The following is a 27,459-nucleotide window of genomic DNA, read 5'->3' as shown; positions in this document are numbered from 1 at the left end:
GTTAGTATTGTAGGGGCAAAAAGTATGGAATCATCAGTCTCGGACGAGCACTCACTCAGACATTTTTTAATGTAGAACAAACTACGATAAAAAGCTTGAAAAAATAATGAATTAGTTCAAAAGTGCAACTCCTTGGCATTCAGAAACACTAAAAGAAATGTATAAAAAACATTGTGGTGGTCAGTCAATGTTACTTTTATAGAGCAAGTGCAGGGAAATAAATATAGAATCACTCCATTCTGAGGAAAAATATATGGAATCACTCCATTTTGAGTAGAAAATACAGACACACCCAGTCATTTTCCTTTCCTTAATTGGGCCTCTTCCTCAGATTAAATCTGCTTGTTAGTCAGCAGTTAAAAACAATGCAGTTATCACACCTTGGGGGGCTGCTGGACCAAGTGGATTCACAAGAATTATGGCTCCAACAAGAGAGCTGTCTCTTGAGATCAAGGAGAGGATTATCAAACTTCTTGAAGAAGGTACGCTACACGTATGGTTGCCAAAGATGTGGGCTGTTCCCAGTCAGCTGTATCATAAATCTGGACCAAGTACAAACAGCATGGCAAGGTTGTTAAAGTTAAGGGTACTGGTAGACCGAGGAAGACATCGAAACGTCATGACAAACAACTAAAGGCCACCTGTCTTGAAAACAGAAGATGTACAACAAGACAAATGAAGAAATAGGAGGAAGCTGGAGTGAGAGAACTGTGCAAAATCGCCTAAAGGAAATAGGATTTACATACAGGAAAGCTAAAAGGAAACAATCATTGATGCTTTAACAGAAAAGAACAAGACTGCAATGGGCTAAGGAAAGGCAATCATGGACTGTGAATGACTGGATGAAGGTTATTTTCAGTGATGAGTCAAGATTCTGCATTGGACAAGGTGATGATGCTGGAACTTTGTTTGGTGCCGTTCCAGTGAGATTTACAAAGATGAATGCCCGAAGAAAACATCAAATTTCCCCCAGTCCTTAATGATATGGGGCTGCATGTCAGGCAAAGGCACTGAGGAGGTGGCTGTGGTTAAATCTTCATTAAATGCACAAGTTTACGTTGAAATTTTAGACTTTCTAAGGGGATAATGAAATCATTTTCCAAAATGACAATGCATCATGCCACAGAGCTAAAACTGTTAAAGCATTCCTTGGAGAAAGACTCATCCAGTCAATGTCATGGCCTGCAAATAGCCCAGCTCTCAACCCTATTGAAAACCTGTGGTGGAAATTGAAAAAAAATGGTCCACAGCAAGGCTCTGACCTGCAAGGACGATCTGGCAACTGCAATCAAAGAGAGTTGGCACCAAATTGATGAAGAATACTCATCAAGTCCATGCATCAGAGACTGCAAACTGTCATAAAAGCCAGAGGTGGTGCAACTAAATACTAGAGATGTGTTTTGATTGTTATTTCTTTGTTTGTTTCTCATGATTCCATAGATTTTTCCTCAGAATGGAGTGATTCTATATTACCCTGCATTTGCTCTATAAAAGTAAGATTTACTGACAACCACAATGTTTTTTATTCATTTGTTTTGGTGTTTTTGAATGCGAAAGAGTTGCACTTTTGAACTAATTCATTATTTTTTCAAGTTTTTTATCTGAGTTTGTTCTACATAATAAAATGTCTGAGTGAGTGCTCGTCCGAGACTGGTGATTCCATACTTTTTCCGAAAATGACGGTAAACAAATCCTCGAAGCAGCAAAATTTGAGTCCAACATTTTTTCTAATTGAATTTCTCGAGTTAACTGATTAATCGTTGCAGCACTAATATTAAGTGACAATCACTTGAAGCAGGTTTGATTTTTCTAATATAAAGTAAAGCTTTAATAAGTATATTTTTGGAAGTTCATAAGATGCGCTGCGCGATGTCCACGTTGGCTTGACTTGATCCAGACGGCCCAGCCTCAATTGACCAATCAGGCTGCGGAGGAGAGGCCGTGCTTGTCCCGGTTGACAGCCGCACACACCGGCTCCAAAGCTTCAGAGACCCGGTCGACCGCGCAGCGCAGCTCCGGTGTTGTGACGCCGCGTCACGACAGCGTTTGGACCCGAGCTGTCACTCGAAACACGTTAAAGGTGAATTCTGCTTGACTTTTACCAAACTTGCCGTTGTTTGAAATGCTTTTAGTTGTTTTGTTTATCCCCTTTCGATTCTGCGATAGCTGGTATTTTAAAGCTAGTCAAGTTAAATGCTAACTTCCGGTTTTCACTTGCAAATTAAAAGTTACGTTGCCTGACAACAAGCTGGAATTTCGAAACATTCTCGGGTTTTATTTTGATAAAACATGGCTTATATTCCGGTTTGGTGAATTCTCACTTTACTGTTTGTGTTAGGAGGATTGTAAATTTCAAGTACAGTATTTAAACGTCCTCGTAGTCAATGTCAACAATGTAATCTAATCGCAGGTATTCGCAACTAATTTTTTTTCCCTCGCACAAACTAAACAAAGCAAAACCGAGGAAAACTCATCCTAGTAGTTGAGTGTCGAATGAAGGGCGTGGAGCAGAAGTGTGACACGTTACGTCATTTTTAAGTTTCTTTTCTCGGGAAAACGATGAGAGTGCCTCACTTTGACTGACAACCATTGTTTGTCGTGGCTTGAAATTTCTTTTAAAGATATAAACGCATTTCATTGACGGCAATAGACGTCCAATCCTAATACTCTGACTCCCAGTCAGGCCCGTCGACAGGGGGAGGATAACCAGGTATGTTGTCCCGGGCCCTGAATGACCCTTGATTTATTTTACTTAACATTCACAAATTTCTTTTTTATTTAAATCATTGTCTGATTAAATATTATATTCAACTCTGTATATACTTAATTTTAAATATTTCAAATATTTTTTTTTTTCTTTTTTTGCACAACGCCCACCTCCTCTGTCTTAGCAGAGAATGGTTTGACCCCGCTCTCGCGCACTCAAGGCTACACTACGTACGTGTCCTGAAGCGGGAAATTAAAATCTGTCTTGTTATAAACTCTAACCATGGTGAGTCTTCATAAATCAGGTGGCCAAGACAACCACAGACAAAAACAAGCCAGAGAATTAGGGCGAGAGTTGGCTGTGGACCAGGGCCAGCCAAGCCTATACCCAGACTATGCAGCTGCTTAGGGCCCCTGACCACTAGGGGGCCCCCAAGCTGGCAATTGTTTAATTTATTATTATTTTTTGTTTACTACAGTTTTCTTTAGTTGACTTTTGTGAGTTTTGATACTTACTTTCAAGCTTAAAAAAATAAAAAGTTCTTCCTTAACTTTTTTGTTTGTTTGGGGCTATCTACTGTAAGTACTGACAATCATTTGGGGTAAGAAGTTTGAAGTATGCAGCGCAACAAAAGCTGATTAATATACAAAACATGGACGAATGGGTTGGATTGCATGTATGGGTTTCACAGTACAGTGTGACGAAATGGGCCAAAAATATGGGCCCCTTGGCATTATTTTGCTTAGGGCCCGCAAATGGCCTGGGCCAGCCCTGCTGTGGACGGTGATGTCGGTAAGTGAACAACAGCCGCTATCACTGAATGTTTACATTCGCGATCACCGTGACCAAAGATTCGAGTCTGTCACCGGCCGCTTGTAACCTATTGAGCTGCGATATGACAAGACATGCTGCTCGCGTTGAGCCGAGGAGAGAGATGGAGATGGGCGATCAGGGATAAAGTGGGGCAAATAAGTATTTAGTCAACCACCAATTGTGCAAGTTCTCCTACTTGAAAAGATTAGAGAGGCCTGTAATTGTCAACATGGGTAAACCTCAACCATGAGAGACAGAATATGGAGAAAAAAAAAAAAAAACTGAAAATCACCTTGTTTGATTTTTAAAGAATTTATTTCCAAATTAGAGTGGAAAATAAGCATTTGGTCACCTTCAAACAGGCAAGATTTCTGGCTGTAAAAGAGGACTAACTTCTTCTAACGAGGTCCACTCGTTACCTGTATTAATGGCACCTGTTTTAACTCATTATCGGTATAAAAGACACCTGTCCACAACCTCAGTCAGTCACACTCCAAACTCCACTATGGCCAAGAGCAAAGAGCTGTCGAAGAACACCACAGACAAAATTCTAGACCTGCACCAGGCTGGGAAGACTGAATCTGCGATAAGTAAAACGCTTAGTGTAAACAAATCAACTGTGGGAGCAATTATGAGAAAATGGAAGACATACGAGACCACTGATAATCTCCCTCGATATGGGGCTCCATGCAAGATCTCACCCTGTGGCGTCAAAATGATAACAAGAACGGTGAGCAAAAATTCTAGAACCACACGGGAGGACCTAGTGAATGACCTACAGAGAGCTGGGACCACAGTGACAAAAGCTACTATCAGTAACGCAATGCGCCGCCAGGGACTCAAATCCAGCACTGCCAGACGTGTCCCCCTGCTGAAGAAAGTACACGTCCAGGCCCGTCTGTCGTTCGCTAGAGAGCATTTGGATGATCCAGAAGAGGACTGGGAGAATGTGTTATGGGCAGATGAAACCAAAATAGAACTTTTTGGTAGAAACACAGGTTCTCGTGTTTGGAGGAGAAAGAATACTCAATTGCATCCGAAGAACACCATACCCACTGTGAAGCATGGGGGTGGAAACATCATGCTTTGGGGCTGTTTTTCTGCAAAGGGACCAGGACGACTGATCTGTGTAAAGGAAAGAATGAATTTGAGTGAAAATCTCCTTCCATCAGCAAGGGCATTGAAGATGAGACGTGGCTGGGTCTTTCAGCATGAAAATGATCCCAAACACACAGCCAGGGCAACAAACGAGTGGCTTCGTAAGAAGCATTTCAAGGTCCTGGAGTGGCCTAGCCAGTCTCCAGGTCTCAACCCCATAGAAAATCTTTGGAGGGAGTTGAAAGTCCGTGTTGCCCAACGACAGCCCCAAAACATCACTGCTCTAGAGGAGATCTGCATGGAGGAATGGGCCAAAATACCAGCAACAGTGTGTGAAAAGCTTGTGAAGAGTTACAGAAAACGTTTGGCCTCTGTTATTGCCAACAAAGGGTACATAACAAAGTATTGTGATGAACTTTTTGTATTGACCAAATACTTATTTTACACCATGATTTGCAAATGAATTCTTTAAAAATCAAACAATGTGATTTTCTGAGGTTTTTTTCCATTCTGTCTCTCATGGTTGAGGTTTACCCATGTTGACAATTACAGGCCTCTCAGATATTTTCAAGTGGGAGAACTTGCACAATTAGTGGTTGACTAAACACTTATTTGCCCCACTGCACTGTATATGCTAGTCTTTGGGGAGCAGGTGCGCAAGGCTGAACAGACTCGCGCACTCATTTTCTTGTCTTTGCCAGTGACTGTAGCCGGAGGAGCGCGAGCCTTCAGTAAAATGAAAATAATAAGATACTACCTGCGCTCCACCGTATAGCAGGGCAGGCTTAACAACCTAGCCATGCTCTCCATTGAGCGTAAGCTTGCTCAAAAACTGCATTTCACTGATGTTATAAATGACTTTGTTGTCAGAAAATCTAGGCGCATCACTGGTCGAGGGCTTGATAACCCCAGGGATGTGGAAGGGGCAGGCACAGGATGTTTAGTTATACTGTTTTGATGCTTAGCAGGCAGGCATAGCACTCTCAGTTGTATTGTATTGTAGCCAACATGGGACAATAAATGGAAATTGCTTATATTGTGTCACATCACATTACGGTCTGTTAAATTTAACTGTCCATCTCAAATAAAATAATTTGAAAATTTACACTGTCATTGCCTGCAAAGCATTAAAAGTACTGCGAATGTTGTCGTGACAAGCCGGTGGCAGAAGTGGGGTGGAGTGGGGGGCCCTATAATGGTCAATTCTGTTGACACTGCTCTCAGTCAAAATTGATTGGATGTCTATCAACGTCAATGTCAGTGAAAAATGATCAATGTAGAAGTTAAAACTCGTGACAGGATTAAACTTTGGTGTTTGTGTATCTGTTGCACAATTTAGACGATGTCTGACACCGAGCTGGTCAAGAAAATGCTGAGGGTCATCCTCCAAGCCAATAAGGGTGGAATTTCGCTGTCCCGTCTGGAGTCTGAGTACAAGGAGCTGACGGGTGAACAGATTCCACATAAGCAGATGGGACACAACCATCTGGACGCTCTGCTGGCCAGCATTCCCTCTGTTGTCCGCGTGGAACGCAGCCGCTCTGGAGAGGTGTTCACTTGCGAACAGTAGAATCCAGTCAAAGGACAACATTTAGAAAATTCACCTATTTCCTACTGTATTCATATTGGAGTTTGCGTGTCTCCAGGCGGTGTATTTGGCATCTGTGGACAAAGACACGGCCCATGTTGCCAAGGTGACGGCTCGACAGCGGGGCTCCAAGAAGACTGGGCGACCCCACCTGGTGAACACCCAGATGAGGGTCAAACCAACGGCCCTGCTTGTCCTCAATGGTAATGTGGTGAAATGTTTTGGAGAGCGAGAATTAGCTTATATACATATATTTATATATACACATATATGTACACAGACATATATAAAATGTATACAAATATATACATACAGTGGGGCAAATAAGTAGTCAACCACTAATTGTGCAAGTTCTCCCACTTGAAAATATTTGAGAGGCCTGTAATTGTCAACATGGGTAAACCTCAACCATGAGAGACAGAATGTGGAAAAAAACCCTAGAAAATCGCACTGTTTGATTTTTAAAGAATTTATTTGCAAATCATGGTGGAAAATAAAAATTTGGTCAATACCAAAAGTTCATCTCAGTACTTTGTTATGTACCCTTTGTTGGCAATAACGGAGGCCAAATGTTTTCTGTAACTCTTCACAAGCTTTTCACACACTGTTGCTGATATTTTGGCTCATTCAGCCATGCAGATCTCCTCTAGAGCGGTGATGTTTTGAGGCTGTCGTTGGGCAAAGCGGACTTCTAACTCCCTCCACAGATTTTCTATGGGGTTGAGATCTGGCTAGGCCACTCCACGACCTTGAAATGCTTCTTACAAAGCCACTCGTTTGTTGCCCTGGCTGTGTGTTTGGGATCATTGTCATGCTGAAAGACCCAGCCACGTCTCATCTTCAATGCCCTTGCTGATGGAAGGATATTTTTACTCAAAATCTCTCGATACATAACCCCATTCATTCTTTCCTTTACACAGATCAGTTATCCTGGTCCCTTTGCAGAAAAAAAAGCATGATGTTTCCACTCTCATGCTTCACAGTGGGTATGGTGTTCTTCGGATGCAATTCAGTATTCTTTCTTCTCCAAACACGAGAACCTGTGTTTCTACCAAAAAGTTCTATTTTGGTTTCATTTGACCATAACACATTCTCCCAGTCCTCTTCTGGATCATCCAAATGCTCTCTAGCGAACCCCAGACGGGCCTGGATGTGTACTTTCTTCAGCAGGGGGACACGTCTGGCAGTGCAGGATTTTAGTCCCTGGCGGCGCATTGTGTTACTGATAGTAGCCTTTGTTACTGTGGTCCCAGCTCTCGGTAGGTCATTCAATTGGTCCCTCCGTGTGGTTCTGGGATTTTTGCTCACCGTTCCTGTTATCATTTTGACGCCACAGGGGGAGATCTTGCATGGTCTTGTATGTTTTATATTTTCTAATAAATGCTTCCACAGTCTATTTCTTTACACCAAGCGTTTTACCTATTGGAAATTCAGTCTTCCCAGCCTGGTGCAGGTCTACAATTTTGTCTCTGGTGTCCTTCGACAGCTCTTTGGTCTTGGCCATAGTGGAATTTGCAGTGTGACTGACTGAGGTTGTGGACAAGTGTCTTTTGTACAGATAATGAGTTAAAACAGGTGCCATTAATACAGCTAACGAGTGGAGCCTCGTTAGACCTCTTTGACAGCCAGAAATCTTGCTTGTTTGTAGGTGACCAAATACTTATTTTCCACTCTAATTTGGAAATAAATTCTTTAAAAATCAAACAATGTGATTTTCTTAGGGGTTTTTTCACATTCTGTCTCTCATGGTTGAGGTTTACCCATGTTGACAATTACAGGCCTCTCTAATCTTTTCAAGTAGAATAACTTGCACAATTGGTGGTTGAATAAATACTTATTTGCCCCACTGTACATATATATGTTGCAGTATGGGGAAAAAGTCTAAAATATAATTAATATTTGTACACAATTAAAACCCCATTTCAATTTTACAAAACAATAATCAATCCTAACCTATTTTCGTGCAGTGCCTCCACTAGAGAGTGCGATTCTGCCGAATACTCTTATTGTCAGAGGAGGTGGATGTGGGGAGAGGAGTGTTCTAGGAAGAAAACACAGCACTTTGTTGAAAAAGAAACACCGCAGAATGCTAGTGAAGGGGTAGATGAGATGGTAGAGAAAAAAAAAGGACAAGAATGAAAGCCAAAGACGTTCAGAATTTGTACGACGATAACAGCTGATTCATGCTTCAGTACCCCGGATTTTGATATTCAGGGAGAGTAGAACCCCGGACTGTGAGTTTGCTGATTTCATGCTCGTCTGCAGGATTTTAACATTTGTTGTCCGTATGCATGCCTAAATAATTGATTGACTCTTAAAAGTATTTGGGCCTTTGCTTTGAAAAGATGGCAAATAAGATAAAGGTGGAGAAGCTAAATGTTTATGGATCAATATTAGGGTTGTTCCGATCATGTTTTTTTGCTCCCGATCCGATCCCGAACGTTTTCGTTTGAGTATCTGGCGATATTTCCCGATCCGATTGCTTTTTTTTTTTTGCTCCCGATTCAATTCCAATCATTCCCGATAATTTTTCCCGATCAAATACATTTTGGCAATGTATTAAGAAAAAAATGAATAAAACTCGGACGAATATATACATTCAACATACAGTACATAAGTACTGTATTTGTTTATTATGACAATAAATCCTCAAGATGGCATTTACATTATTAACATTCTTTATGTAAGAGGGATCCACGGATAGAAAGACTTGTAATCCTGAAAGGATAAATGTGACTTTGTATATTGTGACTAAATATTGCAATCTAGTGTATTTGTTGAGCTTTCAGTAAATGATACTGTAGCCATTTAACTTCTGCCCAAATGCATGATGGGAAGTGCAACCATGACTGTGCGTTGTGGTACCAATTGATATATCTTCTTTGCGTTGGGAAATAACATAGGGTGTTAAGAAAAAGAACAACTATTACCTTTCTTCCCCACATTGCTTACCACGATTATTCTAATCGTTGGGAGAGGGATTGTAAGGCTTTAGCCATTTAAAAAAAGGCTCCAAAGGCTGTCAAAATTCACTCTACTATGGGTGAAACGCCACCATTATAGATTGAACGCGACAATGCGTGAGTGGGTCGTGCGGCGCATGCGTTAATTGCGTTAAATATTGTAACGTGATAAATGTAAAAAATATGAATTCTCACCGTTAACGCGATAAATTTGATAACCCTACCTTAAGCTTAAACTAAAGACTCCGGAAGAGTGGAACACATTATGTCTGTAACGTTAAATACAATTAGAGAACGATTTAATTAAAAAATATATATATTAAAAAAAGGCATGCCTGATATTTTTTTGCCGATTCCGATACTTTGAAAATGACGTGATCGGACCCGATCGCCGATCGATCGGGACATCTCTATCTGTGAAACCTTCTTTTGGAATAAATTCTGCAAACCTTTTCCAACTTTGGTTGGTTTGACCTGCCAGTGAACTCAATTCAACTCAATTTACAGTAAATCACTTACAGTAGTACCGTAATTTTCGCACTAGATGGCGCACCTGACTACAGGGCGCCACACACCAAATTTGACATGAAAACGGCATTTGTTCATAGATAATCCGCACTGGACTATAAACTGCAGCTGTTCTCACTGTATTATAAGATATTTACTAGGGCTGTCAAATTTATCGCGTTAACGGGCAGTAATTTTTAAAAATCTCGTTAAAATATTTAACGCATTTAACGCATGCGCGGAATAACCCACTCATGCATTGCCGCAAAAAGACGACAATGGCGTCAAGTTTTGTACATTGAGAGCTAAAAGGCAGAGAAAAGCGAGTGGATACAAATTTATTGGCATAAGCTTTGGCAACTCTTTCACAACAATCATAACTACTGTGGCAAGCGACATGGGGAAGAAAGACAGGAGATGATTTTTTTCTTAACACGCTTCATTGAACACAACACAGAACATATACACTTTGCAGCCACAACTGACAGTCATGGTTGCCCAACTTCCCATCATGCATTTGGGCGGAACAGTTAAGTCGCTACAGTATTATTTAGTGAAAGCACAACAAATTTATCGCGTTAACGGGCGGTAATTAATTTTTAAAAACTAATCTCGTTAAAATATTTAACGCGTTTAACGCATGTGCGGAATAACCCACTCATGCATTGCCGCAAAAAGACTACAATTTTACAACTTTGAAAATGATGTGATCGGGCCATCTCTAATCAATATGAATCTTGTGTACAAAATGCAAACGGCACCCTTGATTGGTCACACGAGTCGAAAAATTCCACTCGCATGAGCACTTTGTGAATCATTCCAGAGTGGAAGGAGAACCTTCTCTCAGCATCTTGTGTATGTGTGTTCCTTTCAGCAGCAAAACCTCAAACGTCTCTGAGGCAGCCGAATCACCGCGGACGAGGCGGGGCGAGAGGAGGTGGCGGCCGAGTTACCGGACATGGCGATTTCAGACATACCGAGGGCAGGACGGGGTCGCAACAGTTGAAGATCTCCAACCAGAACATACCCAGCAGGTAAAAAAAAAGCTCTCTGGAATAAACTCCAGCCACTGTTGCTTATTCATCCGGAAAACAACTGACATCACCGTGGCCCCTCAACAACACAATGAGGCATCCTGGTCCCAGCCCGGTGTATTGGCAGGGTGTTGTATCCCTTTCTAATCCCCATCTATTCTCTGGTAGATTAAAGCATGGAAACCAATATAGAGTGAATCAGCACATCGAATAAAGTCCTCTGGATCTTTCATTTTGACAGCAGACATGTTCTATCGGCCACATACGTCTAGGAAGTCGACAATTTGCGCGTACTCGAAATAAACAAGAGTACTTCTTGCACTACCATAATGTTTGGACTACAAACTGCTACCTTTTTTCCTTCATTTTGAATGGATTGGAATTTTATTGTCATCATCATCGGTATCATTGACAATCACTGACAATTACAAAATGTGATACGATTTGCCCGAAGGAACCGACAAAGAGGACAAAGGCGGACGAGATGAAGCATATGCTTATCAGTTTCCCGTCCCCCATACAACTAAAGACACACATTCAGGCATGGAACATACATCAAAACTGTACAATAACACAATCAACAATCTGAGTTTAGTAACTTAGCGTCCAGTCAAGCAGCTCAATTAGTTTCAGGGTGTCCGTCGGCACTGGTCGAGATAAAAATTTCCAGCCTCTTGATGCGAACATCTCTCTCCTCGACCGCCTGCTTGAGTTTCTCGTTTTCAGCGCGAAGTAACTGGAGCTCTCTGACGATTTCTTGATTCTGGTTTTAATCAAGCCAGTCAAGGAGACCTCCAACTTCTGTATGGAGGATTTTATTTCATCCAAGTCTCCAGGTTTCAAATTCTTTGGAGCCATACTGGGAGTCGAGCTTGCTGGCCCTGAGCGCTTATCGGTTAAGATAAAAGAGTGCTTCAGGAACTCAGAGTGCGTCTGTACGCGTTGAAGGCTGAGCAGCGAATGAATGCTGAATCCTGCGGCTTATAGTCCAGTGCGTCTTATTTGTTGATATATTTGGATTAAGAGTTAACGCTATACAGTGTATCAACAAGTGAGCAAACCGCTCGCATTTCTGCAGCTTTGCACCTGGACCTAGTAACACTAATGAGTCACATGACATTTGGGGGGGAAATTGACAAGCAGTACTCAAATTGGACATTTGGGGATGTAGTTTCTAAGGGGTGTACTCACATTTGTTTAGATATTAATGGCTATACAGTGCCCTCCATAATTATTGGCACCCCTGAAAAAGATGTTTTTAGCTTCTAATATATATTTTTTTAAAATCAAATAATATGGGACCTTAATGGAAAAAAAGAGAAAAATCCAACCTTCAATACAAGTGCATTCATTCAGTGGGGAAAAAATCCCACATAAAGAAAAATTATTTGACATCAAATAATGTGTGTCACAATTATTAGCTCCCCTGGTGTTAATACTTTGTACAACCCCCTTTTGCCAACAAAACGAGGTCTGGGGACTGAGATGGCCATGGGAGGAGCTTGATTTTGTGTCTGGTGAACCATTTCTGTGTAGATTTGGCCATATGTTTAGGCTCATTGTCTTGCTGAAAGACCCAGTGACGACCCATCTTCAGTTTTCGGGCAGAGGGCAAAAGATTTTGATTTAAAATGTCCTGGTATTTCAAAGCATTCATGATGCCATGTACCCTAACAAGGTTCCCAGGGCCTATGGAAGCGAAACAGCCCCACAGCATCACTGACCCACCCCCATACTTCACAGTGGGTATGAGGTGCTTTTCAGCATGTGCATCTTTCGTGGCACGCCTGACCCACTTAGAGTGTTTGTGCCAAAAAGCTCAATCTTGGTCTCACACAAAAATACACACGGTCCCAGGCTTTGACTGGGACCGGTTTGGTCAGATGAGAATTTTGGTACGACGCCACAATTTTGGCCTCAGTTGCATGAACAATGCACCTCTGTGATTGTATTAGTTTGCAGAAAAACCAAGCTAAACCTAAAGACTAAGGTCCTGTGCCCAGGTCAGAAAAGAGGATGATGCTCCCATCCCGCTTTCAAAAGGAGGTACAAGCTCACCTTTCCAAGAATTCACAACAGACTAGTCGTAAGTCTCATCTCTCTGACCCTTTTTCGCCTTTCATTTAGTTAAATACTACTAAAAACCCCTTGTCTGCGCGTCCTCTAGCATCTTCGCATTTCACCGAGAGTTTGGACTCTGGCAAAGGCAAAGTCTACAATCCTCAGCAAGTCCAAAACTGCATTCGAGATATCCTGTCCCAATACAGCAATGGCTTCTGGGTGTCCAAATTGCCGCAGATCTACAAAGAGCTTTATAAACAAGACTTGCCAAGCGAGGCCATCCGAGACCTGGAGACCTGGAAACACATATGCACTGTAAATTTTCGAATGTAATCCCACAGTGTCAATTGACTGTCTAATCAGTGTGTTCTTTTTCACAGGTAGAGAGAACATGCAGCAGTAACCCATCTGAGCTGCTTCTCTACCCTGCCAAGGAGCCAAAGAGTACCACACCAGACAAACCGCCGCAGTCCCCTGTCACCCAGAGACTTCCACTGAAACGTTCCGACACACATCCTTCGACGTCACCCAGTCCACCGTCCTCGCCGACTTCCCTCAGCCCAGAACTGAAGTCGAAGCTGGAGGAACTCCTGCTAAAGTACTCCAGCGGACTTTGGGCTCACGCCCTGCCGAAGCTATTCCAGGACACCTATAAAGTCAGTTGAAGAACTTCACCAAGCTTTTCATGCTCGCTTCCAATCTTATCCTTTTTGTCCTTCAGACTAAACTGCCAGGATACGTCCTCGATAACCTTCACCTTCTGTCCGACATCTGTACCATCGACTACCCTATGCCGGACAACCCCAAGAAGGCTATTATGTACAGGAGGAGCAGCAGCAGTGGCGGTGCGGGAGGAGAAGACGAGGACTCTAACAGGAGAAGCTCGTTGGCCAGCGAGGAGGAGCAGAGACCGAAGCAAGAACCAGAGAAGACTCTCTGCAATCGCTCCATACCTACGCTGCACATACCAAAAGAGGAGTATCCCTCAGTCTTGGTGGTTGAAGCCACCAACACCAACGAAGTCGTTTTGAGGTTCGGGAGACATTTTTGCGCAGATTTAATTGGACGGATCACCAAGAATATTACTTGTTTAAAGGTACATAGGTGAGAGTTACTCCCAGGCGCAGGAGCGCATGGAAGATGAAATGAGGGAATTTTACAACCAGGACAAGCAGAAGTCGAGTCCTTGCTCATCTCCGTTCTCGGGTCAACTGGTGGCTGTCAAGACTGAGGAGGAGGAGGTTCTGAGAGCTCAGGTGTGCGAGCTCATGGCGGATAAAGTTAAGGTAAGAGCGATGGACGAATGAATATTAGCAAGTCCCAAGATTTTTCATAATTTGGACTTCTTAGGTGCACTTTGTGGATCATGGCTTCTCAGAAGTCATCAGCAAAGGGAAAATATTCGAGCTGCATGAGAAGTTCTTCGCACTGCCTTTCCAAGCCACCAAGGGCAAACTCGCAGGTGAGACCGGATTATAATCCAATGCATAGACTTCATCATCAGTTGACAAGATCGCTTCTACAAACACCGCGGCACGCCTTCCCGTTGGGGCCAACCCAGGCAGAACTGAGTTGGCTTTCACGTGATAAAACCCCGAGCAATAAGTATGGAATCACCAGTCTTGGACGAGCACCCACTCAGACATTTTATCATGTAGAACAAACTCAGATAAAAAGCTTGAAAAAATAATGAATTAGTTCAAAAGTGCAACTCTTTAGCATTCAGAAACACTAGAAGAAATTAATCATCAAGGACTGAGGGAATTTTGATGTTTTCTTGAGGCAGACATCTTTGTAAATCTCACTGGAACAGCACCAAACACAAGTTCCAGCATCATCACCTTGTCCAACGCAGATTCTTGACTCTTGACAACGGGTCCAATGCAGATTCCTGACTCTTGACAAGGTGATGATGCTGGAACTTTGGTTTGGTGCTGTTCCAGTGAGATTTACAAAGATGACTGCCTGAAGAAAACATCAAAATTCCCTCAGTCCTTCATGATATGGGGCTGTATGTCAGGCAAAGGCACTAGGGAGATGGCTGTGGTTAAATCTTCAATAAATGCACATGTTTATATGAAATTTTAGACAGCTTTCTTATCCCTTCCATTGAAAATATGTTTGTCAATTTCCAAGATGACAACGCATCATGCCACAGAGCTAAAAGTTTTAAAGCTTCCCTTGGAGAAAGACTCATTTCTCGTTATTTACAAGAATTTTCAACTTAAAAAGCTCTTTGTTATGGCCGCCATGTTGTATCCATATGCAGTACTGCCCTTTTTTTTCTCAAAAAATTCTGCGTCCACACAAAAAAAATTGGCCTTTTATTTTATGTAACATTTCAATCTCAGAACGACGAGAGCCTGATAGCTTGTGGTCTGTCTAATTTTGCACCCCATCAGAAATTGGTACTTTGCGGTTCTGCGAATGCGTGTAATGTTAAAAATGGCTGCAAATGCTGCAGTTTCAAAGTAAACACTACAAACTTTCTTTAAAGAAAGGAATATTTGATCATGGACGGACATGTTGAAAAGTTCTCCTCAGACACATCCCGCCATGTTAGCTGCACACAACAACTGCTCGCCGCTCTCTCACCGTTAATGTCTTCGCCGTGTCTTTAAGCTTTAATTTTAGTGCTGCAACGATTAATCGATTAACTCGAGTATTCGATTCGAAAAAAAAGATTTGAATTGAATTTTGCTGCTTTGAGTATTCGTTGAATTAAAGTGGGGTTGTAATGGTTTATTTTGAAAGTGTTTGCTTTTAGTTTTATTGATTTGGCTGAATCCACCTGCTCCCTGTTAAGACCAACATAAGCTAAGTAGTTGTTTGAGTTAATGTTTTTTAATGCATTCGAAATTCAGTTTATAAGTATATTTAGCTGTTTTTTGTGGGAATATGTGTCTGAACGATTTATTAAGAGTATTGGGGAAAAAAAACGTTAGCATTTTATAGCATTTAAGCTAGCCGACTTTTGCTATGTAAGTTAGCCAATTTTTTTGTTGTTGCACATAGATCCTCATTTATTTTGTTTATACCATTTGAGACGCAGCTGAGGTATTTTAATTTTTCATGTTCCTTATCCGATTACTCGATGATTCGAAATAACTAGTAGTCGATTAATCGACTACTAAAATAATCGATAGCTGCAGCCCTAATTAATTTAAGTCATTTTTGTGTTGCACGTGTATGTTTATGATGAGAAAAATATTGTAAGGGTGCACAATTTTTCAGAACACCGGCACCGTGCTGAGGCAATAGTAACATCGTAATTCAACGTAAATAAGTTTCGGCCGCGAGCCCCTTGTCCCGTAAACTGATAGTGAAGTCTATGTCCGATGATAAGGTCAGAAAATGCACGGCATCTTATTTTTCAGGCCTGGAGCCCTTTTGCCAAGAGGCGGCTGTGCTGAAGACATTTGAAGCCATGGCAAGCGGCCGCATCCTTTTGGCAGAAATCCTGCAGAGAGCGCAGACCCCTTTGGTGGTGTTGTATGACACGTCGCAGGATGATGATGTCAACATCAACGCCGCCTGCATGAAAGCTCTGCAGGACAAGACTCTGACCAGTCCCTTACAGGTAAACCTGATCGTTTACGTAATTTTCGGACTATAAGGCACACCTGACAATAAGCTGCCATCCACTAAATTTGACACGAAAACGAAATTTGTTCATAGATAAGCCGCACTGGACTATAAACCGCAGCTGTCCTCACTGACTAAATGAACCACTATGAAGCTTTGAACTAATTCATTGCTTCAAGAAGCTTCATTTGGCCATTGCTGCTCCCTTCGGGGAGACAGTCATCCTCTGCTGCCACCTGCTGTCAACACTGTCGTCGTCCAACATGCCTCCTAGCATGCATTGCAGCGCTACAGATGTAAATAATGAAAATTCATGTTCTTTGCTAATTGTTTCTTCAGTTACTGTTCTATTTGTTTCATTAATTGCTAGTTATTGTATTTGCTAACACTTTATTTCACAGTAGTGCCATAAGATTGTCAAAAGACCATCTTAATTTTGACATAACACTGCCATTAGCATTAATGAATGCTTATGACATGTCATTTTGTGTCATCTGGCAAATTATCTCACTTTTCAATGGATGAAAATGATCTGATCTGGACATAATTAGGGTTATGATTAGGGTTGTTCCGATCATGTTTTTTTGCTCCCGATCCGATCCCGATCGTTTTCGTTTGAGTATCTGCCGATCCCGATATTTCCCGATCCGATTGCTTCTTTTTTGCTCCCGATTCAATTCCAATCATTCCCGCTAATTTTTCCCGATCATATACATTTTGGCAATGCATTAAGAAAAAAATGAATAAAACTCGGACGAATATATACATTCAACATACAGTACATAAGTACTGTATTTGTTTATTATGGCAATAAATCCTCAAGATGGCATTTAAATTATTAACATTCTTTCTGTGAGAGGGATCCACGGATAGAAAGACTTGTAATTGTTAAAGGACAAATGTGACTTTGTATATTGTGACTAAATATTGCCATCTAGTGTATTTGTTGAGCTTTCAGTAAATGATACTGTAGCCATTTAACTGTTCTGCCCAAATGCATTATGGTAAGTGCAACTATGACTGTGTGTGGTGCTACCAATTGATATATCTTCTCTGCGTTGGGAAATAACGTAGGGTGTTAAGAAAAAATTACTACCTTGCTTCCCCACATTGCTTCCCACGATAGCTCTAATCGTAGGGAGAGGGATTGTAAGGCTTTAGCCAATTAAAAAAAGGCTCCAAAGGCTTCCAAAATTCACTCTACTCATTTTACGCTGCCTTTTAGCTCTCTATATAGGTAAAACAGCGCCATTACAGATTGAGCGCGACAATGCGTGAGTGGGTCGTGCAGCGCATGCATTAGTTGCGTTAAATATTTTAACGTGATACAATTTTTATAAAATTAATTACCGCCATTATCGGGATAAATTTGATAACCCTACCTTAAGCCAAAACTATGGATGAGTGTAACATATTATGTCTGTAACGTTAAATACAATTAAAAAACGATTTATTTAAAAAATATATATATCAAAAAAAGGCATGTCCGATATTTTTTTGCCAATTCCGATACTTTGAAAATGACGTGATCGATACTAAGTGACATCTATCATAAGCATTCTTTCATGCCCATGATAGTGTCATGTCATAATTATGACGATTTATTAGTCGTACGCTGTCAAATAAAGTGTTGCATATTAACCTAAATAAATCAACAAATAATACGCACTGGATTATAAACCGCATGATTGAAAATGAGGGGAAAAAAGGAACGTTTTACAGTCCGAAAATTACAATACTTAATATGCTCTCTATAGCATTGTGAACTCTTATGATGAAATTTCTCAGGTGAACAGTGCTTACATGAACGTGACTGTCACCAGCGTCTGCTCTGACGGGACCATCTACTGTCAACTACCCTCCAGAGGTCTCGCCAAACTCTGTGAGGTCCTCGAGAATGTCGAGACTTACTTCCACTCGCAGGTGAACAACAAACACGTTTAGAGTTACTTGCACGAGTCAACAGGTCAGTGACGACTGACATTTCAGCCTTTTGGGAATGCCCAGTCTCAAATTAGTGGACAGATTGAGATTAGGTTGATAATCTGGATTTGATGCATCGCCAAGCCACTTAGGAAGCAGCAGAGTGCCACCGCTCTCCTCTTAAAGTTTCACGATAGTGTTTAGGTAAACACGGTTCTTAAAGAGAATAAATGACCTTCACTTGAAAGACGGTTGCTCAAAGTGTCATTTGGGGGACACGTCCTGGTCATAACATGTCACTTCCAGTTGATTTGGGGACATTTGGGGGGCGTGTCCTGGTCATCAGGTCATTTGGGGACATTTGGGGGTTGTGTCCTAGTCATATCAGATCATTTGGGTTCATTTGGGGGGCGTGCCCTGGTCATATCGGGTCATTTGGGGGCGTGGCCTGGTCATATCAGGTCATTTGGGGACATTTTGGGGACGTGTCCTGGTCATATCAGGTCATTTGGGGACATTTGGGGGTTGTGTCCTAGTCATATCAGATCATTTGGGGTCATTTGGGGGGCGTGCCCTGGTCATATCGGGTCATTTGGGGGCGTGGCCTGGTCATATCAGGTTATTTGGGGACATTTTGGGGACGTGTCCTGGTCATATCAGGTCATTTAGCGACATTGGGGGACACATGCTATTGATATCTGGTCATTTCCTGTTGATTTGGGGACATTTGGGGGCGTGTTCTGGTCATCAGGTCATTTTGGGGACTTCTGGGGGGCGTGTCCTGGTCATATAAGGTCATTTGAGGACATTGGGGCGGCATGTTCTGGTCATATCAGTTAATTTGGGGGGATTTGTGGGGCGTGTCCTGGTCACATCACATCATTTGGGGACATCTGGGGGTTGTGTCCTAGTCATATCAGGTCATTTGGGGACATTTGGGGGGCGTGTCCTGGTCATATCAGATCATTTGGGGGGCGTGCCCTGGTCATATCGGGTCATTTGGGGGCATGGCCTGTTCATATCAGGTCATTTGGGGTCATTTAGGGACATTAGGGGGACACGTGCTATTGATATCTGGTCATTTCCTGTTGATTTGGGGACATTTGTTTTTTTGCCATTGAAAATGAATGGGAAATTTGAACATCCATGGCCGTCAATGGCATAGACTTACATTTGTGTCAATGGAGTTCAAGTACATTGGCATCAATAGAATCAACAAACATGGCCGTCAATGGCATTAAACAAAGTAAATGCCTTTGAAAATGAATGGGAAATTTGGACATCCATGGCCGTCAATGGCATCGACATCCATATGCGTCAATGGAATCCAAAAACATTGGCATCAATAAATTCGACATACATGGCCGTCAATAGCATCAATGCAATGTAAATCCCATTGGAAATTCTATTGGAAGTGAATCGGAAATTTGAACCAACGTTGCATCCCATTAAAAATGAATTGGAAAGTTTGGGGCAAATTTCCGGGGTTTCAACCCATATGCCCCTCACTGTCCCGGAATTTTTGATGTCCAAATTATGTGATTTGGTCAAAAGTTGTAGGACTCGATACATTTTGATTTTTTTTTTCCCCCGAAAAATCAGCGTTTACGGGCGAACGGAAAATTTTTCGGGGTCGTTCGAAAAATTCCCTGCGTCGCGTGAAATTTCCGGACGTTTCAATATTCAAATAGTGCCGATCGGTCAAATGGTTTGGGCTGTGTGGCGCGCCGAAGAAATCCCGTTCAAAAAAACCAAACAAACAGAATAACACTATCTGGGTCAAATTAACTATCTGGGTCTTCTTGAAAGACCCAGATAATTATTGAAAAATCATACAATGTGAAATTTCAGACCTCTACCTATTTTCTAAATGGCTGAACTCACAAGGGGTGCAAATACTTCTGCTCCTCACTGCATATTCTTCGCAGGTCACGTCAGAGTTCTTGGTGTCTCGACCGTTCTGCGGCAAAGGTTGCTTGGCTCGGTACAAAGGCAAATGGTCCCGTGTTGAAGTAAGTTGGCATAAGGAACAAAATGACATTACAATTTAGAAACAATTCCCTCTTGTTACTGTTTAGATAACAAACCTGCACGGCAGCAGAGTGTTGGATATCCTCTTCCTCGACGTGGGAGTCCAAGCTTCCGTGGAGGTGTTTGAGCTAAGGGAGATCCCACAGAAGTTCCTCCGGGACTTTATGGCTATCCCGCCACAGGTTGGCACGACTGGAAAAAACAAAACAAAGGCAAAATAACTAATTTTCCACCAAACCTGCACTTAGGCTATCAAATGTTGTCTGGCGGACCTGTCCGTTAGCATCGGGTCGTGGACTCCTGATACTGTCCAGTGGCTTCGGGAGAAAGTTCTCAACACCACAGGCTGCAGCATGAAGGTAACTTTGTGTTTTGCAATGCCTGGTGAAAATATTCACGGCTCTTTGCGTCTCAAGGTGGCCAAAGTGGACAAAAGCAATCAGTGTGTCTACGTTCACCTCTTCACTGATAAGAACTTCCACGACCCCGCCTGTAGTCTCAACCATCAAATGGCTCGATCTGACCTGTTCAAACAGCAACCTGATGTCTACTTGACGAGCCATAGGTACGTTTTACACTTGTCGGCCATTTTAGCCAAGTCATTCCTGTTTATATCGTCATTACTCTTACAGTCCCGTCAAGATCTCCACAGTCAGCAGTGGTGGCATTACCAACGGCAGTCCAATGTCTACTTCGGTCGCAACCAAGCCTCACCTGAGAAGGGTACCGTCTGCACCCAAGGGGAGCAGTCACACAACAAGCAGCAGCCTATCCGGAGCTCAGCCGGTCCCTTCATCTTCTCTCCAACTACCACCCCTGCTTGAACTGCCCCCTGCAGGTCATCACCTAGATTTAGTAGTCAATCAATTTATCAGGGTGAATACATTCGAACCCGCCGCCAATAGCAGCCAATGTGTTTAATGAGTGTTCTGTAAGGGTTAGAAGAAAAAATAATCATAATTTGTGCATGAAAAGCTTAAAGAACTAGATAAAACGTGTCTTAACCTATGAAAAACAGTGGGAAACATTGCCATCTGCAGGCGAGATATTGCAGTTGCAACAATTAAAAGGAGACCGAAGCAACTAAACCAGGGGTCCCCAAACTTTTTCCTGTAAGGGCCACATGACTTTTCCCTTCTCTGATGAGGGGCCGGGGTCAGTTTGTAACAGAAAAGTTGTGAGGATTGCAGGAGTGCCTAAATGTAAAAATTTATTGTTTTTCAGATAATATAATTAGGGCTGTCAAAATTATCGCGTTAACGGGCGGTAATTAATTTTTTAAAGTGATCACGTTAAAATATTTGACGCAATTAACGCACATGCCCCGCTCAAACAGATTAAAATGACAGCACAGTGCAATGCCCACTTGTTACTTGTGTTTTTGGGAGTTTTGTCGCCCTCTGCTGGCGCTTCGGTGCGACTGATTTTATGGCCTTCAGCGCCCATGAGCATTGTGTAATTATTGACATCAACAATGGCGGGCCACTAGTTTATTTTTTGATTGAAAATTTTACAAATTTTATTAAAATGAAAACATTAAGAGGGGTTTTAATTAATAAAATTTCTATAACTTGTACTAACATTTATCTTTTAAGAACTACAAGTCTATCCATGGATCGCTTTAACAGAATGTTAATGTTAATGCCATCTTGTTGATTTATTGTTATAACAAATACAGTACTTATGTACCGTATGTTGAATGTATATATCCATCTTATCTTTCCATTCCAACAATAATTTACAGAAAAATATGGCATATTTTATAGTTTGAACTGCGATAAATTACGATTAATTTTTAAGCTGTAATTAACGCAATTAAAAATTTTAATCGTTTGACAGCCCTAAATATAATAAATATAATATAATATAATAATAAATAATAATAACACTATTAATTAAATAGATAATAACCAAATAACCCTCTCTGGGTTCTTCACAGAAAAAAGTCAGGAAATAAATAACACTATTGAAAAAAAAACATATACAGTATATATATTTTTTTGTTCAGAGGGCCGGACCAAATGTGGAGGCGGGCCGTATCCGGCCTGCGGGCCGTAGTTTGGGGACCCCTGAACTAAACTGATAAGAAGTCGAGTTAGAGTTAGAAGTTGAGTAAAGGTAAAAGTTGAGATAATTTTTTTATTGATCCCCCATAGGGGAAATTAAGGTACTGCAGCAGCCTCAAAACAGCATACAAAGTTAGTAAAACTTGTCCACTGTGAGAGACAATCTAAAAAAAATTCTGCAAGGACGTCCATCCAGCCAAGGGTCAGGATAGTCAGGAGGCTGTGGCTAAAAAAATAGCCTCTCCCCAGAGGGGAGGGGGGAAAGGGGACACCGGGTGACTAGTGAGGAAGAGACTAGTCAACTAGCTACTCGAATTAGAAAAGAGAAATGTATTAAAGTCAAGTGGTAGGTAGAGTGAGAAACAGGGGATAGGACTCAGTGGCTGTACTTCCCCCAGCATTATAGCTTCTAGTGCAGCTTGGACTGAACTGTGAGTCTAGTCCGATTTCAACTAGCCTGACCATAAGCTTTGTCAAATAAGAACGTTTTTGGTATAATCTTAAATGTACAGACTGCGTCAGCTTCTTTAATACTAGCTGGAAGCTGATTCCATAAGACAGGAGTTTGGTAGCTAAAGGTTCTAGCTCATACTGTACTTTTAGAGACTCTGGGAATTACCAGTAGACCTGCATTCTGAGAACGGATTGTTCTGTTGGGGCGGTATGGAACCAGAGCATCAGTGAGATAAGATGGCCCCAAACCATTAATAGTCTTAAATATAAGAAGGAGGATTTTAAATTTAATTTTAAACTCGAGTGGAAGCCAGTGAAGGGCCTGGAGCACAGGGGTGATGTTCTCTCTTCTATTAGTTCCTGTTAAAAGTCTTGCTGCTGCGTTCTGGACTAGCTGAAGACCTTTTAGAGAACTTTTAGGACAAGCTGCAAGTAAGGAGTTACAGTAATCTTTCTGCATCATTTTTAGACAAAATATTTCTAATTTTGGCTATGTTGCGCAGGTGAAAAAAGGCTGTTCTGCAGTTTTGTTTAGTTTGAGCAACAAGTCAACAAGCTGCTTGGAAATTGCCACGTAACTCTTTCCAGCCTTGTAGAGAGAGGTCTACAATTCTGTCTCTGGGGTGTAGGGGTGGACAAGTGTTTATATAAAGCTAACCGCCTCAAACTGGTCAAAAAGTCAGACTAAAAAAATTACCTGTTCTAAACTTATTTAGGACAATAAGTGGAGTGGAGGTGGACTTTTTAAAGGCGACTAAGATGTCCTTGAGTCTCACAGTTCTAGCAAATAAACAGGTGTTTAAATACAATAGATTGTTAAAAACTCATAGAATGCATAAATGCAGATCCAAACTACTCCAGATGATCAATTACCAATCTTTTATCATACCTCAGCAACGACTTGCAATCGGTGAAAATAAGCGATTTTGTCGTAATCATCCCTGAATGCTCAGTAAAAACCATTTGACTTTCAGGTAACAACATGGACGTTTACGTACCGGTGGCGTGCCATCCAGGCCACTTTGTGCTCCAACCTTGGAGGGATATGTACAAACTGGTGGTGCTGATGGGCGAAATGATTCTGTTTTACAACCAAACCGATGAAACGCCTCCGAATGTGCAGAAGAATCAGATATACGCCGCTAAGGTGGAGAACAAGTAAGCACTTTGAAAGTCAGATGTGAATGAATTTTTAGGGTAAAAATGTTTCTAAAGGTGTAATTTACTGATTGGAAATGGACGATGGTTACAGTGGGGAGAACAAGTATTTGATACACTGCAGATTTTGCTGGTTTTCCCACTTGCAAGCCATGTAAAGGTCTGTAATTTGTAAGTTCTCTTCAACTGTGAGGGACGGAATCTATTACAAAAATCCAGAAAATCACATTGTATAATTTTTAAATAATAAATTTGTATTTAACTGCATGAAATAAGTATTTGATACATTACCAACTAGTAAATATTTTGGCTCTTAGTTCTTTTTTAAGAACCCCTCCTGTTCTCCACTCATTACCGGAAGTAACTGCACCTGTTTGAACTTGTTACCTGTATAAAAGACAACTGTTCATATGGTCAAACAAACAAACTCCAACCTCTCTACAATGGCCAAGACCAAAGAGCTGTGTAAGGACATCATGGATAAAATAATAGACCTGCACAAGGCTGGGATGGGCTACAGGAAAATAAGCAAGCAGCTTGGTGAGAAGGTAACAACTGTAGGAGCGATTATTAGAAAATGGAAGAAGTTCAAGTTGACGGTCAGTCTGCCTCGTTCTGGGGCTCCATGCAAGATCTCACCTCGTGGGGCATCACTGATCATGAGGAAGGTGAGGGATCAGCCCAGAACTACACGGCAGGACCTGGTCAATGACCTGAAACCACAGTCTCGAAGAAAACCATCGAAAACACATTACGCCGTCATGGATTAAAATCCTACAGCGCACGCAAGGTCCCGCTGCTGAAGCCAGTGCATGTCCAGACACGTCTGAAGTTTGCCACTGACTATCTGGATGATCCAGAGGAGTAATGGGAGAAGGTCATGTGGTCGGATGAGACCAAAATTGAACTTTTTGGTCTAAACTCGGCTCGTCGTCTTTGGAGGAAAAAGAAGGATGAGAACAACCCCAAGAACACCATCCTAACTGTGAAACATGGAGGAGGAAACATCATTTTTTGGGGCTGCTTCTCTGCCAAGGGTACAGGATGACTGCACCGTATTGAGGGGAGGATGGATGGGGCTATGTATCGCCAGATCTTGGCTGACAACCTCCTTCCTTCAGTGAGAGCCCTGAAGATGGGTCGTGGCTGGGTCTTCCAGCATGACAACGAAAAAAGCACACAGGCAAGGCAACTAAAGAGTGGCTCCGAAAGAAGCATCTTAAGGTCCTGGAGTGGCCTAGCCAGTCACCAGATCTGAACCCGATAGAAAATCTATGCAGGGAGCTGAAAGTCCGTGTTGCCCGGCAGCAGCCCCGAAACCTGAAGGCTCTGGAGAAGATCTGCATGGAGGAGTGGGCCAAAATCCCTGCTGCAGTGTGTGCAAACCTTGTCAAGGACTACAGGAAACGTTTGGTATCTCTAATAGCAAACAAAGGTTTCTGTACCAAATATTAAGTTCGATTTTTGCGATGTATCAAATACTTATTTCATGCAATTAAATGCAAATTTAATATTTAAAAATCATACAATGTGATTTTCAGTTCTTTTGTATTAGATTCCGTCCCTCACAGTTGAAGAGAACTTATGATACAAATTACAGACCACTACATGGCTTGCAAGTGGGAAAACCAGCAAAATCGGCAGTGTATCAAATACTTGTTCTCCCCACTGTTCTGCTAAAATTTACGTACTTCTCTTCCGTGCAGCTGGTATCGCGTTTTAGTGAAGGGGGTTCTCAGCAATGGGCTGGTGTCCGTTTACCAGTTGGACTACGGTAAGCACGAGCTGGTTAGTTGCACACAGCTGAGATCTCTAAACAAGGAATTCAGACAGCTCCCCTTCCAGGGAGTCACCGCTCAGCTGGCTGGTGAGTGCCAAGCCCAAAACATGGCTAAACTAAAATAAATCCGGCGTGAGGGTTTATTTTTCCGCTTCTCGGCCCTCAGGCGTGAAGACGAAGCAGTGGTCCGAGGAAGCGTCCATTGTCTTCAGGAACCACGTGGAGAAGAAGCCTCTTGTAGCCCAGCTGGAGGCCGTGCAGGAAGCTGCCAACCCTTGGGAAAGGAAGTTGACGGTCTTCTTGGTTGACACATCCCAACAAGATAGCGACATCTGGGTGCACGACATCATGGCCGAGTTTGCCGACGAACTCACCGGCGACGTGTAGCGCTAGTTTAGTCTCTAAAGAGTATATCCATTGATGAATATTTCCTGGGACTGAAAGTAGAATGGAAGCAACTGACACTTGACCAAATGTGATTTCAGTGACTGCTGTGTTCTATTTGCAAGGTAGCATGAAGATCATTGAAGTTGATGAACGTATTCAAGGCATCCATTCATTCCCTTGTTCTCACTTGCTACGCATTTAACGTTCAAGCAAAGCTCTGAGCTGGACTTTAAACTAATTTATTACTGAATGGAATCTGTTATATTTAACAATGAGACAAAAAGCTGTGGAATAAAGCGGTAAATTCATTCTTGAGTAGCGGTGTGACAATCGGGGGCGCTGACAGCAAGGGGTTCTGAGGATCTTATTTTGAATGAATGAATGAAATATTTACTGTCATCATCATCGGTATCATTGACAATCATTGACAATTACAAAATGTGATATCATTCGCCCGAAGGAACCGAAGAAGGAGACAAAGGCAGACGGGAGGAAGCATATGCTTATCAGTTTCCCGTCCCCCATACAACTAAAGACGCACATTCAGACAAGGTACATACATCAGATGGCCACAAACTACAATAACACAATCAACAATCTGGATTTACAATGACTCAGCGTCCAGTCAGGCAGCTCGATTAATTTCAGGTCGTACAATTTCATATCCCTGACATTTTTGCCTCTGTTTGCTGTGGGAACATTTTGTTGTGGCTATGTGTGTGGCAAAAGTGATTATGTGTTATCACAGCTGGTGTGAGTAGCGACTCAAAATGCTTTTCTTATAAGTCCTTAAAAAGATACATTCCTAAAGTGTACATGGTGGCAACAATTGGCGCACACAAAGATCACTGTAACAGTTTCATCAGACATGAATGTATGAGGAAAATCAAACAACATGTTGTACATATTTTATCCCAAGATTAATGTCTCCACAACAAAAAACGTGCTTATTATTGGTTTTATACAGTATCTTTTCCATATTTCTCGTTTTCAGCGCGAATTAACTGGAGCTCTCTGACGATTTCTTGATTCTGGTTTTGAATCAAGCCAGTCAAGGAGACCTCCAATTTCTGTATGGAGGATTTTATTTCATCCAAGTCTCCAGGTTTCAATTCTTTGGAGCCATACTGGGAGTCGAACTTGCTGGCCCTGAGCGCTTATCGGTTAAGATAAGAGAGTGCTTCAGGAGCTCAGAGAGTGCGTCTGTACACGGTGAAGGCTGGAGCAACAGTTTTAGTTTTAGTCTAGAACTACCAAAGGTGGATCAGTTGATACAAATCCCGTTTGTATCCAGAGAAGGATCAT

At 41.9% G+C, this 27,459-nt stretch overlaps 1 protein-coding gene across 3 annotated transcripts; it reads left to right on the top strand.

Moving 5' to 3' along the window:
- The first annotated feature begins 1,938 nt into the window (after positions 1–1,938).
- Positions 1,939–27,166, top strand: tdrd7b (tudor domain containing 7 b). Of its 3 annotated transcripts, none has more exons than XM_057856172.1 (20): positions 1,939–2,080; positions 5,958–6,167; positions 6,265–6,409; positions 10,554–10,710; positions 12,714–12,796; positions 12,878–13,086; positions 13,152–13,427; positions 13,493–13,803; positions 13,868–14,057; positions 14,122–14,233; positions 16,149–16,351; positions 18,145–18,279; positions 20,208–20,291; positions 20,358–20,492; positions 20,559–20,669; positions 20,727–20,875; positions 20,943–21,148; positions 23,804–23,987; positions 25,694–25,854; positions 25,934–27,166. In XM_057856172.1, the coding sequence occupies exons 2-20, from the start codon at positions 5,961–5,963 to the stop codon at positions 26,152–26,154; spliced, it is 3,279 nt and encodes a 1,092-aa protein (XP_057712155.1). In that variant the 5' UTR covers positions 1,939–2,080; positions 5,958–5,960; the 3' UTR covers positions 26,155–27,166. The 3 variants fall into 3 exon arrangements, with proteins under 3 accessions (XP_057712155.1, XP_057712153.1, XP_057712154.1); XM_057856170.1 differs by having other exon boundaries at positions 10,551–10,710; positions 25,934–27,165; XM_057856171.1 differs by lacking the exon at positions 1,939–2,080 and adding an exon at positions 2,150–2,710 and having other exon boundaries at positions 10,551–10,710; positions 25,934–27,165.
- Positions 27,167–27,459: the final 293 nt, after the last annotated feature.

Source organism: Corythoichthys intestinalis, chromosome 13, assembly GCF_030265065.1.
Source record: "Corythoichthys intestinalis isolate RoL2023-P3 chromosome 13, ASM3026506v1, whole genome shotgun sequence".
Taxonomy (NCBI): domain Eukaryota; kingdom Metazoa; phylum Chordata; class Actinopteri; order Syngnathiformes; family Syngnathidae; genus Corythoichthys; species Corythoichthys intestinalis.
Note: the sequence above shows the minus strand (reverse complement) of the source record. Positions and strands in the feature narration are given on the sequence as shown.

Coding starts and splice junctions, on each gene's coding strand:
- tdrd7b (XM_057856170.1), top strand. CDS start 5,961: ATGTCTGACACCGAGCTGGTCAAGAAAATGCTGAGGGTCATCCTCCAA. Junction 6,168..6,264: donor AACGCAGCCGCTCTGGAGAG/GTGTTCACTTGC, acceptor GCGTGTCTCCAG/GCGGTGTATTTGGCATCTGT. Junction 12,797..12,877: donor GAATTCACAACAGACTAGTC/GTAAGTCTCATC, acceptor CGCGTCCTCTAG/CATCTTCGCATTTCACCGAG.